We start from the raw sequence: 12,775 nt of genomic DNA, 5'->3' as shown, positions 1-12,775 counted from the left end.
GAATATATTAAAACAAAAATTAAAAAAAAAACTTTTTTTCAATTGTATTAAAAAATCTATAAGACACCTACCCTGATTAGAGTTATTTGACCAAAAATGTATTTGTACGCCTGTGTAATCAACTTCTCAATTATTATTATTAATTACCAATTACACCGCCTGCACAAAAGAAAGACGTATGCTAACACGCTCGATATCAATATTAAATAAGGTTGGATCACCGGTTGTCATGTTTATTATATTCTTATAAAGAACATAACGTAACAACAATAACATGCCTTATTTTACTATCTTACCTTTTATTAATGTATGCTTAATCGTTTACACGACAGCTGATATCGCTTGCGATCGTTACGACTTCTTCCATATTTCCTTCCGTATTCATGATACTTTATTTTGACACTTTGTTTACTTATTACTATCTCATCATTGGATTTGTCCATTGTTACGTCAGTTTTTCGTATCAATAATATGAAGAAACTAGTGTGCAATAAACGTAATCCATAATTGAAGAAGATAAAGGAATTATCTCCTTCTCGTAGTTAGTGAAATGAAAAAGTCGCGCTTCCTATTTCTTTCTCGCTAACATTGAGATGAAGAAGTCAATATTGCAAGACTAGAAAAGACAATGTCACGATTCTGTCAATTGAGCATCGAACCATGGATCGCGCATGGTTACAATAAAAAACAAAAGTAGGCGCTGCTCGCGGCCCCTTGGCACGCTCTGTCTCATATCGCACGGGCGGGTTTCAGTGAGTGTTTCGGACGACGCGCGATTTTGTTAATTCGCATAGTATCCGTAAAAACCGGCTTACTTTTTTATAAATTTATATGTGAAAAAGATTAGGTTCTTTTACGTAATGATCTGGTATAGTCTACGTTAACATTGCACATATATTAATTAGATTTATGATATAGGTCAGAATATAAAACTAAAGAGATAAAAAAATATGAAAATAGAAAGAATGAAAAAGAAAATAAGGGAACTAATAGAGAAAAGGACGAAGTGAATGATGAACGAATGGAAATTGACGAAAGAGAAAGTGAAGGAACACAAGAAGAGACATTGCAAAAGAAGAGGAAGAAAATAAAGACAATGAGAGGATCAAGAAAAGAAAAAAGCGAGGAAGGCAATTCTTAAAGGAAAGGAACGAAATGTAAGTTACAAAATTTTATAATTTGTACATAATTTCATTACGTAAACAAAATTTGTATTATAGCTCGTAAAACACAATACTTCTATAGCTGCGAGCAACGTACTTGCAAAACGGAGTGTTCCGCCAAACAAATGCAGTTTTTCAATCAAAATTCTGATGAATAATTTCGCTTTTGTCTTTGGACACGTCACAAACAATGTTTACATCTTGTTCAATTTTTTTAGTCAAAGACTGTAAAAAATAAATAATTTACATTGTATGCAAAAAATATCGGGTTTTGAAGTTTTATTTCTAAATAAATATTTTTGAGTAAAACTTCTCAATGTTATTTGTTTAATTTCAGACAAATATATTATGCAATCTTTGCATGTATTTCTTATTTTCATATTATTAATGCTGATGATTTAACGAATGTAACCATGTATTGCGGATTACAAAACTATTTATTCGTACACACGTAAATTTCTTGCGACCGTTACAATGTGTCTCTACTCAGATTCTTCTTCTCTACGAAAACGTGCGGTAGGACCGAAAGCTAGTAACTAATAACTAACGCTCATCGCGCCGTCGGTGTCGCGCTAAACTAACTATTACCGAGAAATATCTAATTCGGAACGCTTGAATATTAACTCCCGTAACATACCGCGCGTCTTGATGGGCTTGGACTATCAAAACATAAACTAATAAAGTACATAATATAAAATAACTTGTATCATTCATTAATGATTCGTGAAAATATAAAATCCTATTGGAAACTCGCGAAACAAAATAACTTACAGCTAATTTTACAATCTTCGTAAATACTATACAGCTTGATTTTAACAATCTTCTTCAGAATGATACAATGTTCAGTCTGTCGTGTTGTCCAAATCTTCTTTTAATGGCAGTATTGCCAATTTGACTGCTGGGCGTTTGAAAGATCCTGTTGATGTCTTAATAACAGCCGTGTGCACCGGGCCACTCCATCAGGCCCTGGACATGTTTCTTGGACTCGCCCAAGAACCCACTTCAATGGCGGTAAACCATCCTCTCGACAAATGACCAGTTGACCAACCCTGAGCGCTGGGCCACGATTCGAACACCACTTCGTTCGATTTTGAAGCTGGAGTAAGTACTCATTAGACCATCGTCTCCAGAAATGCTGCCTCATTTGCTCCAGATGCTGCCAACGTGATAGGCGGTTAACTTTTACTTGAGTTACATCAGGCTCTGGATAAGACGTTATTGTGTCGCTTATGAGAAAATGCCCCGCTGAAACATAACTAAGATCATTAGGGTCAGACAATACAGTTATCAGAGGTCTCGAATTAAGAATTGCTTCTATCTGTATCACAAGAGTAGATGCTTCCTCAAATGTCAGTTTCGTATCGGCTGCTTTGTAGAAATGTCTCTTGAATGCCTTTACAGTTGCCTCCCACAGTCCGCCGAAATGAGGGGCCCGAGGTGGAATGAAGTGCCACTTAATTTGGTCTGAAGCAGCAACTTCTGTGATCTTATTCTGGTGCTCTTCTTTGGTGAATATGTCTCTAAGTTCTTCCAATTTGCGGTTTGCTCCAACGAAATTGGTGCCGTTATCAGAGAATACATCTGAAGGTTTGCCTTTTCTTGCAATGAATCTTTTGAAGGCGCTTAAGAAGGCGTCGGTGGTCATGCTTGACACCACCTCCAAGTGAACAGCTTTTGTAGCCACACACACAAATACGGCCACATACGCCTTGACGCTTGTGGCATTTTTTCGCGAACCCTCACGAACATATATTGGTCCGCAAAAATCTACCCCGCCAGTATGACTGAATGGTCTTGACTGTATTACACGGTGAGTCGGTAGATCTCCCATCAATTGTTCCGAAAATTTCGGCTTAACCTTAAAGCATCTTATACATCTCCGAAGTACTCTTCTGATGGTACCGCGCGCCTTGGGGGACCAATACCTGAGTCGCATCGCAGCCAAAGTGGCCTCCGGACCAGCATGCATGTGTTTTCGATGTTCGTGCTCGATGATGAGCTCCGTGACTTTTGAACGCTGGGGCAATAACCAAGGATGCTTGACGTCCGACCGTAAGTTCGCGTGTTGTAGTCTGCTACCTACTCGAATTAATTTCTCTTCGTCGATAAAGGGAGTCAAATGCTTTAGGCTGCTTTGATTGGATACAGTTCCTTGCCTCGTTAAATCTTGTATGTCCTTAGAAAACGTCATTGCCTGCTCTCTGCGTATTAGACATTTAGTTGCTTCTTCCAACTCGTCGACTGTCAATGGTCCGTAATGTTTTTGCCGTTTGTAATTATGAACAAATCGTAAACATGTGGCTGCTATCCGTATAAGCGTAGTGAACGTAGAAAATTTGTAGAATGGACTTGTTTTCTGACAGCTAGCTATTGTAACTACTCTTGCTCTGTCGTTTTTCGCAAGCTGGCTTTCATCGTATTCTGTTACTTTTTGCTGGCTTTCCGGCAGGTCATTACTAGTATAGATGCTGCGCATGTATACACAAGCACCATAAGCGTGTTCGCTTGCGTCACAGAATCCGTGGATTTCCTTACGAACGCCTTGTCCACTTCAAACAATCTTCCGTGGTGTGCTGATTTTCTCTAGGTCCTGTAGCTCGTGGATGTAGGTAGACCACTCCGTACGAATCTGCCTGGGTAGCGTTTCGTTCCAGTCGATTTTCATCTTCCAAAGACGCTGCATCAATATCTTTGCAGTAATTATAACTGGACTCAACAATCCTAATGGGTCAAATATTTGTGCGATTTGCGATAAGATGGATCTTTTTGTGTGCGATTGTGTAGCAGACGCTTTAATTGATATTCTGTATAGAAAAACATCCTTGCTTAGATTCCAGACAACACCTAATGTTTTAGCAGCTCCATCCTTATCTAACTCTAGTAAGTAATCCTTTGATGACGATTGTGATATCTCTTTTAGAACGCCGCTGCTGTTGGATGCCCATTTGCGAATTCTAAAACCTCCTTCAGCAAGTAAGGCCGTTACTTGCCTATGAATCTCCAATACTTCGTCTTCGTCGTCTTCTCCGTAAACAAAATCGTCTATGTAAAAGCCTTTGAGTACTGCTATAGCTCCTTTAGGATATTTATCCATTTTGGATTTCGCCAACTGCTCCAAGGATTCGATAGCTATGGCTGATGCTGAGGCTGTCCCATAAGTTAAAGTAAGTAACTCGCTAATCTTGATATTATGCGATAGATCTTCCTTCCACACTACTCTATGCAGTGACGTTTGAATTGGGTCAAGCCGTATTTGACGATACATTTTTTCTATGTCACCCGTCAATGCACATGCAGGAATTCGAAAACGTATCAAAATTACAGTTGCACGACAGGTCCTACCATGAGAGTCTGGTTCAATGAAACCCCGCTTGTAGTTGGACTCGACGCGTTGAAAACAACTCTCAGTCTCGTAGTAGTACTGTTTTCTTTAATAACATAATGATGTGGTAGGTATACGCATGGCCATTCATCACTTACGGGTTCTTGAAGCTCTCGCATATGTCCCAACCTCTGGTACTCCCGCATGAATTTTACATATTCCCTTGTGAATTGTGGTTGTCGTTTGAGTCCTCTCTCCAAGCTGTATAGTTGTTGCACCGCAATCTCTTTGGATTCACCCAAATTCTTCAATACATCCATCTTTATCGGCAATGTTACCACAAATCTGCCTTCACTGTCTCTCTTGTGGGTTTGCATGAAGTGATTCTCAAATGCACGCTCTTCCGGGGTTCGCGTGACTATCCTTTCACAGCTTTCAAGTTGCCAAAATTTCATAAGACTTGCGTTCAATTGATCGTTTATACTCATGTTGCATACTGTAGACTTCATGTATTGATCTCCTGTTATGCAGTTTTCTGAGGCAATCCAACTGAGAACTGTTTTTTGCCAAGTTGGCTGATTTTCAGTTATACCTTTATTCTGCCGATACATAATAAATCGAAAAATATCTCCGCTCTTATCAGCAAATCTATCTTCGAGGTTTGGTTGAATTGTGGATCAGCTAATGTAATTTCGCGTGGTATTCTTATGTCACTCTTGCTTATTTCATTGATAGGAAGTCGCTGCGTAATCGTGTCCACCACCAGACAATCTAACTGCTTCCTATAACCCGTGGTTCTGGATTGTATGATAATCTTTACTAGACTTCTGGTTGATACGGCTTGTCCTCCCAATCCACAAATCGGCATGTTAGTGGATTGACGTTTGACTCCAAGTTCCGTGCAACAATCTTCCGTGATGAAGCAAGATTGAGATCCGCTGTCAAGAAGTGCACGAATTGATTTCGTTTCTCCTTTGGTATTTGGCACATTTACCAGTGCGGTTGCCAATAAAACTTGTCCTTGATTTATGGCTGCGTGATTTACCGTTGCGGGACTCGTGCTCTCTTTATTCTCAGATTTCTCCGTTTTAAGCTCAGAATCCGAATTATTTTTTGAAACTTGCTCAAAATATAATAGTGTATTATGACGCTTGCTGCACTTGCGACATGTTCCTGCTAGACACTCTTTGGTTTGATGTGACGCGCATTTCAAGCAATTTAAACATAATTTACGTGTCCTTGCTTCCTTCACTCTTTGATCTATGTTTAGTGCCAAAAACTCCTTGCACTTGTATATAGCATGATTCTCTTGTTGACAGAATGCGCATGTATTTTTGGTGGTCGCCACATTAGCTGTCGTACTTTTATTATAAAGCGTCTTTTCTTGAGAACTAGTTAATTTCGATGAACGGGCTGTTGCTTGTAATGCTCTACAACGTTGATTTAAAAAGTTAATTAATTCTTTAAATGATGGTATCCTACCTCGTACTACCGTAGTTTCCCATTCTCGATATGTCGATTGATCCAACTTGCTGGTCACCAAATGTATCATTAAGTCGTCCCAATTATTTGTAGGTCTTTTGAGAGCTTTGAGAGCGCGGATATGCTTTAGTACAGTGTCTAATAATTTTCGCAAAATTACGTGATTATCCTTGATCATGGCAGGTAACTCAAACAGTGCTTTCACATGTCTCCCAATAATCAATCCTGGATCGTCGTATCTCTCCATCAACATTGTCCATGCTTCTCTGTAATTCTCCGCCGATGCCTCTAAAGAACTCACTACATCGTGCGCTTCTCCTTTAAGTGACGACATCAAATACTGCATTTTCTGCACATCAGGCACCACGGCATTCTGCTCTATCATGCTAATAAACATATTACTAAATGAGTGCCATTTCTCATATTCTCCAGAAAATGTTGGTAAATCCACGCGAGGTAATTTTAGGTTATCGCTTACCGAGGATCCTCCAATGGTAAATGGGGTCGTTTCTCTTACTTGGCGATCCTGCGTATGCGGTGAGCGAGTTGCCACTAACCTTTCTTTTTCCTCTATTAACGATTCTAAGGCAGCTGATAACCTGTTCTGCATCCTCGGCAGCCTCGATTTTGGCTTGTACTTCGTTGAACTCGTCCCATGTGCTATTGAATTTCTGTAATCGAGTACGCAACTCAATCACGGATGTGCTTCGACAGTCGTCACCGTCTAAGAACGTCTGAACCCTCGTGCATTGCGATTTTATCGTCGCACGTCGTTGTATTAACGCTCGTTGATTAACGTCGGTTGCGAGTGACATGTTGTATCACTATGTACTTCAATCTTCGTTGTTAAATACGTCTCGCTTCCCCGAAACTAATGACGCAAATGTATCTTACGACACTACTTCGGTATGGCGCTCGAATGTTTTCAATGCTTCTCGACTTAGGTTAGAACGTCCGCTTTTCACGTTTCGCTCTTCAAATGCGTTTCTCGTATGTCCAGTCGTCCGTGGCTGGATCCGGCTCGAAGGACCAAAATATTAATGCTGATGATTTAAAGAATGTAACCATGTATTGCGGATTACAAAACTATTTATTCGTACACACGTAAATTTCTTGCGACCGTTACAATGTGTCTCTACTCAGATTCTTCTTCTCTACGAGAACGTGCGGTAGGGCCGAAAGCTAGTAACTAGTAACTAACGCTCATCGCGCCGTCGGTGTCGCGCTAAACTAACTATTACCGAGAAATATCTAATTCGGAACGCTTGAATATTAACTCCCGTAACACATATTAATATCAAAAAATCTTTTTTATAACAGTTATAGGGATTACCATTTGGCCCGTCATTTTTGGGCAATTCTTCTGACTTACAAGCATGAATAGATTATGAACCACAAATAATATTTTTAAGAAACAACTTGAAATGTTTTTAAGACGTCTGAAATATAAGATAAATGTCTAAGTTGATTACATTACATTATATTAGGTTGACTATTGCTGTATAGAATAATTGCTGTATGAGTTATATTTGAAAAAATTAAAAAGTTTCGATATATATAAAATTTAAAACTATTTAGATATTAACACAAAAAGATTAACGTTTTTAATTTATATCTTATACTTATTTAATTACTTACTTATACTTACTTAATTGTAAACATCTCCCTTAAATCGATTCTTCTTTCTTGTGCCACACACGGAGAGAATTTTTCGTTATATTTTACCGTTAAATTCATTACAAATTTGGGACAGCTTGTCAACCAAAAAATTTTTGAAATATACAAAAGACATTTACAAACAACGTGATAAAAATTACCAAGCAGAATGGTAATTTGAGGAAAATTATTGAAATTTCTTATATATTTTAGTAAAATTAATAAAACATATTTTATATTTTAATGTAATAGATCAATAATAATATTTTTTATTATAATAGATATTAATCAAAATTACTCGCATAAAATTCTTTGCGATACATGTCTCACAACTATCATGATTTTCAGGGTAAATTGTAAGAGAAAATTCTCTCTGTGTACTTTATTATTTTTTTATATTTTATGCTTTGCGGAGCAAAATATATAAAAACACATTGCATCCTGCGTTGTGCGCAGTAACAAGTTAAAAAGCATTTTGCGCTACGCGCAGCAAATTGTAATAAAATGCATTCTGTGCTACGCGCAGCAAATTGTTATGAAATGCATCCTGCGCTGTACGTAGTGAAAGTTAAAAATAAGTATTCTGCGCTATGTGCAGTAAGTTGTAGTAAAGTGCAGTTTGCATTTTGCATTTTAAAACAGAAGAATGTGTTTCAACATGTTTGAATTAATATACAGATATGCTTTATTAATATATATATATGTGCTACACGTTATTTTTAATTACTGACTTTTTAGAATTTTTAAATATTTGCCACTGCATTTGTTTCTTACTTGCTTTTCATCATTTCTTTTTTTTTGCTTTATTATAATTTATATTTACTTTTTATATCGTTTGTTATAAAAGATAGTGCTCAAGATGATCTTTTTTCAATTTTGTTATTGTAATATCATTATAATCTTATTTGTTTTGGAAGTTTTTGACTTTTCGTGCTTTTGTATCGCAACTTCTACTTTTGTCAAGACGATTGTTGTATCTTGTACGTAAATATAATTTAACGCTTATCATAAATTTCAGTGCTTGCAATCGATGGTTATAACACGTATTATTTTTATCTAACCATTCAGGATGATGTATTTCATTCGTTAAAACGCACTCATTCGATATCTTATCTATCTGTATAGATGCCCAATAATGTTCCCAGACACGATTAAATGCCTTTAGCTGTGTCTCGATTACTTTCGCAAAAAGAGCTGTTGGTCTTCTTAACTTCGTTATAATAGGAGCGTCTTCATCTACATTTGAATATTCTCGCAATTCAATATACTTTTCATCGTCTGTCACGTCATCCATTGGCGTTTTCATCATATAGTCGCGACAATTGTCGCAATTTGTTTTTGCAACACTTCGTCGTGCTATATATCCAGCAAAAAATGTAATAGCATTTTTATCATAAAAAATAAGTAAATTTATATTTTCAGAATTATCCACAATACCATATGTTTCTAGAATTTGTGCATCTTCTATAAGTACTTCATTTTCAGGCTCAATGTCATCTTGTATAGTATCATGATTTTCATTCAGGGCATTCTCTATTGTCTTTACAAGTTGAGTCGGTGGATTAATGAAAGATTCAGCTTCGGGACACTGAGTATTACCTTAATCGCTTGTTTGGATATATCCTGTGGACAATATATGTCTAAAAGAGAGTCTGACCATCCTTGCTGTGGGATTAGGATTAAATCCACCGCGTTGTATTAATTTGGAGAATAAATGTTCGACGGAGTCTTGATTACATAGTCCTGTAGCAAGTTCGAATGTTTCATATTGCTCTTTTAATACTTTATATGTTTTAAGAATAGCTTGTATCGTTAAAATAAAGCTTTTCAAGCAAGGAATTTTTGATATTTTGTCCGGCGACAAAGACCATCTTGAGCACCAATCAACAAAATTTCTTAATAAAATTTCAATATCTGGATTTTTGGAAGACAATGCTCGTTTTCCACCAAATTGAATCTTAAGACTATAAGAATTGCAGGCATCAATTACTTTATTCATGTGTTCTGTAAAGTCAGGTGTTGCTTCCCGCAAGTACTTGTTTGTAGCTGTTTATTGTGCCCTGCTGTTTTTATTGCAGCTGCATATGTGTGACTAAATAAATGAAAAGCTCTTTTCACATTCATTGCTTGAAAGGTATTGGGATAAATATGGGCTGCTGTTATATGCGATAATAAATTTGAACCTCCTTGTGCGGCGTTATCAATAGACCATATTTTTTCAAAATCGTCATATGAAGCTATTATATTTCCGTAGCAATACAAATTTTTATATTTTTTTAACAAGCTTGTCAATCTTTTTGCCAAATGCGGAAAATCAAATGATGCGAAATATTTTTTTACATTATGTACAAAAAATGGTTTTTCTAAGTCCACACCAAGTTGGACATAAGCGCTTTGATTAGATGTACCTTGATCGCACGTTACAAGTCGTACATCAGCACCCGTTTTGCTCAATCTATCTAAGCATTCTTTCATTAAAATCACTATTTCTTCCGCTTTCATACATTTTCCTCATTTTCCTGGGAGAAAATATGCTAGCGGTTGACACCATTTGATGACGCGCATTTATATTATCCAGGCAAAATACAAATACGCATTTTGCCCTTTCGTTTTTCTTTCCTAAAGGCCCAAGATCTCTCAATCCTTTTATTTGATCTAGACTAAATGAGTATTCTTCATATGCTATAATATACATTTCATCCCATTTTAAAGCACAAGCTCTTTCTTCTACAGGTAGCTTTGAAATTTTTTCCTGCAATTTGCGGAATATAAAATCACAAAATCCTAGTAGTATAGCAATAGGTACTCCGAGCTCAGGGATCTCGGGTTGCGGTTAGTGGGGTCGGGGGGGGGGGCTTCGCTGCCGCGGGGGGAGCGCCGTAAGCGGTGGGCGAGGGGGTCGAGGGACGGTGTTAAGGGTCACCGGAGGGGGGGCTATGCGGGGGGAAGAGAAAACTGGGCGAGAGGGGGGCGCGACGCGAGAGGAACACTTTACGTAAGGTTGGGTGTAGCAAGGCTGCCAAAGGGGGTTCGGCGCGGGGCAGGGCCGCCAACGGGGGTTCGTTGCGGGGATTTGGGGCGTTTTCCGAGGGGGCGCTCGCGCCGTTACCGATCGTTTTTTTGGGGGGGAGAATCGCGGGCTAAATATATACGTTTTGTTTGTTTGTTTATTTTCTCTCTTTATTCGTCGTTGTCGCTCGCGCGCGTTCGTTTTTTCCGAGGGGGCGCTTGGAGCGGCGCTAGCGCCGTTACCGACTGTTTTGGAGAATCGTGGAGGGCTAATATATTTCTCGTTTGTTTTTTTTTCTTTTTGCTTCTTTGGCGTCGTCGCTCGCGCGCGTTCGGGCGCGTCCGAACTCGTTCGAACTCGTTCGAGGTCGTTCCTCTGGACGTTACGGGGGGGGGTGGGGGTGGGGTGGGGAGAACGACGCGTTCGAGGTGGTTCGTTTCGCGGAGGGGTCTCGCGCGCCCGTTTTCGTCGTCGTCGTGTTTTTTTTCTTATTTTACTCTCGGACCGAAGGTCGTTTCGATCCGCGTCGCGACGGGCAGGATGTGGTTTTCCTGCCCATCCCGACGTATCGAGATCGATGGGGATGACTCATCTGTTCGTTCGATCGATTCGTACGATTCGCGATGATTTATTTTTAACGCGGTCGCTCTCGTCGTTTTCTCCTTTTGTTTTGCGGTTTTCCTCCTTTTGTTTTGTAGTTTTTTCACCCATCCCAACGTATCGAGATCGAGAGAGAGAGAGAGAGAGAAATGACTCGTCTCTTCGTTCGATCGATTCGTCCGATTCGCGATAATTTTTTTAACGCGCGTTCGAACTCGTTCGCAGTCGCTTTCGTCGTTTCCTCCTTTAGTTTTTTTTTTAATTTTTTTTGTCGGAGGATGCGATGAGCGGTTGTCGTCATTCCGGAAAGAGCGCGTCGGCAGAAGGGGTACGTTCTCCGTTGAGACGACGAACGGGGGGTATAAATTGAACGGGCGCGCGAACGGCGCGGTAAACGATCATTTTCTACGAGGATTCTAGAGCGCGGTCGAGAGTTAATATATTTGTTTAAAAAAAAATACGGTATGGGAACGAAGACGCGCTATTGCTCGTCGATGGTGCGTTTGTTTTGCGGCAGAGAAGTCGGATTTCAAAAAAAAAAAAAAAAAAACGTACTCGCTGGCACTGACACGCGGTGTCTCAAGCATTTTGTATTGCATATCACTAGAACTGACGTTGGCCTATTGGAAACGAGCTCTGTTTACAGTGTGGAGGGAAGTGTAAAATAAAACGGGGTCCACCAATATTTGTATCCCCATTCGCTCGGGGGATTATAAGTTAATGTGTTTTTCTCTCTTAACGTAATATGAGCGACGAGTACGCAAAACTTTGCAAACCAACATTCGATCCTGAAATCAGCCCATGCCAAAGTTTTCGTCCGAATCGGACGACGAATCGGCGATGGTCGACGCGTCGTCGTCGTCGTCAAACGCGCGCGCGTCGGTGGTGAGAGAAGACGCGCGATGGAATCTGGCTACCCATCATCTGCGAAGGGAATTCGGAGCGCGAAGTATTCGCGAGCGAGAGTGGATAGAGACGACGGTGGCAAACTCCGTTAGAGCGAACGACTATATGCGCTGCCTGCCCGTCGAGTATTATCTTTATTGCGAGACGTTGTACGGAGGAGAGAGGATACGTAGGATTCAAACCTACAGGTCTTGTCGTCTCTTTGCTCGAGTGAGATTCAACGTTCCTGAGCGCGAACCCTTCTGGATGCGATGTGGAACAAGTGCGACGAGTTGATCGCCGCGGACGTCCGCGACGCGGACGGGTACCGCGCGTAGAGACGGCGATGCGACGAGTGTTTCCGACTCCTGCGGGAAGAGTGTCGAGTCAAACGCTCCGGGAGGCGAGGAAACACGGGAGCCGTTACTAGAGCGGCGGCTCTAATAGCGCGATTGGAAGGTTTGAGGGAGGATCTGCGTCGACGATTCGGGTGCCGGTTTGGACGGCGGAGGCGGCGGAGGATTTTCGTGGATCGAGATCGATACGGCGTTCCGACGCCGCGTACTGACCGGCGCCGTGACGAACTCGACGTACATCGAACCCGCGTGATTTCTCGAAAACGCGAAGGGCACCGTGCTTGAAAAAGTGCGGGATAAT

At 40.1% G+C, this 12,775-nt stretch overlaps 4 protein-coding genes across 4 annotated transcripts; all 4 read right to left on the bottom strand.

The window, feature by feature from the left end:
* Positions 1-2,034: 2,034 nt before the first annotated feature.
* Positions 2,035-3,639, bottom strand: LOC143896724 (uncharacterized). The gene has a single exon (XM_077404716.1). It carries the CDS (start codon positions 3,637-3,639, stop codon positions 2,035-2,037), a length of 1,605 nt encoding a protein of 534 aa, XP_077260842.1.
* Positions 3,640-3,714: 75 nt separating this feature from the next.
* Positions 3,715-4,428, bottom strand: LOC143896723 (uncharacterized). The gene has a single exon (XM_077404715.1). The coding sequence runs from the start codon at positions 4,426-4,428 to the stop codon at positions 3,715-3,717; it is 714 nt and encodes a 237-aa protein (XP_077260841.1).
* A 53-nt stretch (positions 4,429-4,481) lies between these two features.
* On the bottom strand, positions 4,482-4,973 carry LOC143896722 (uncharacterized). The gene has a single exon (XM_077404714.1). The coding sequence runs from the start codon at positions 4,971-4,973 to the stop codon at positions 4,482-4,484; it is 492 nt and encodes a 163-aa protein (XP_077260840.1).
* A 98-nt stretch (positions 4,974-5,071) lies between these two features.
* On the bottom strand, positions 5,072-6,352 carry LOC143896721 (uncharacterized). The gene has a single exon (XM_077404713.1). The coding sequence runs from the start codon at positions 6,350-6,352 to the stop codon at positions 5,072-5,074; it is 1,281 nt and encodes a 426-aa protein (XP_077260839.1).
* Positions 6,353-12,775: the final 6,423 nt, after the last annotated feature.

The sequence above is a fragment of the Temnothorax americanus genome, unplaced genomic scaffold, assembly GCF_048541705.1.
Source record: "Temnothorax americanus isolate GAGA-0224 unplaced genomic scaffold, ASM4854170v1 Scaffold193, whole genome shotgun sequence".
Classification (NCBI taxonomy): domain Eukaryota; kingdom Metazoa; phylum Arthropoda; class Insecta; order Hymenoptera; family Formicidae; genus Temnothorax; species Temnothorax americanus.
This window is presented reverse-complemented; position numbering and strand designations above follow the sequence as displayed.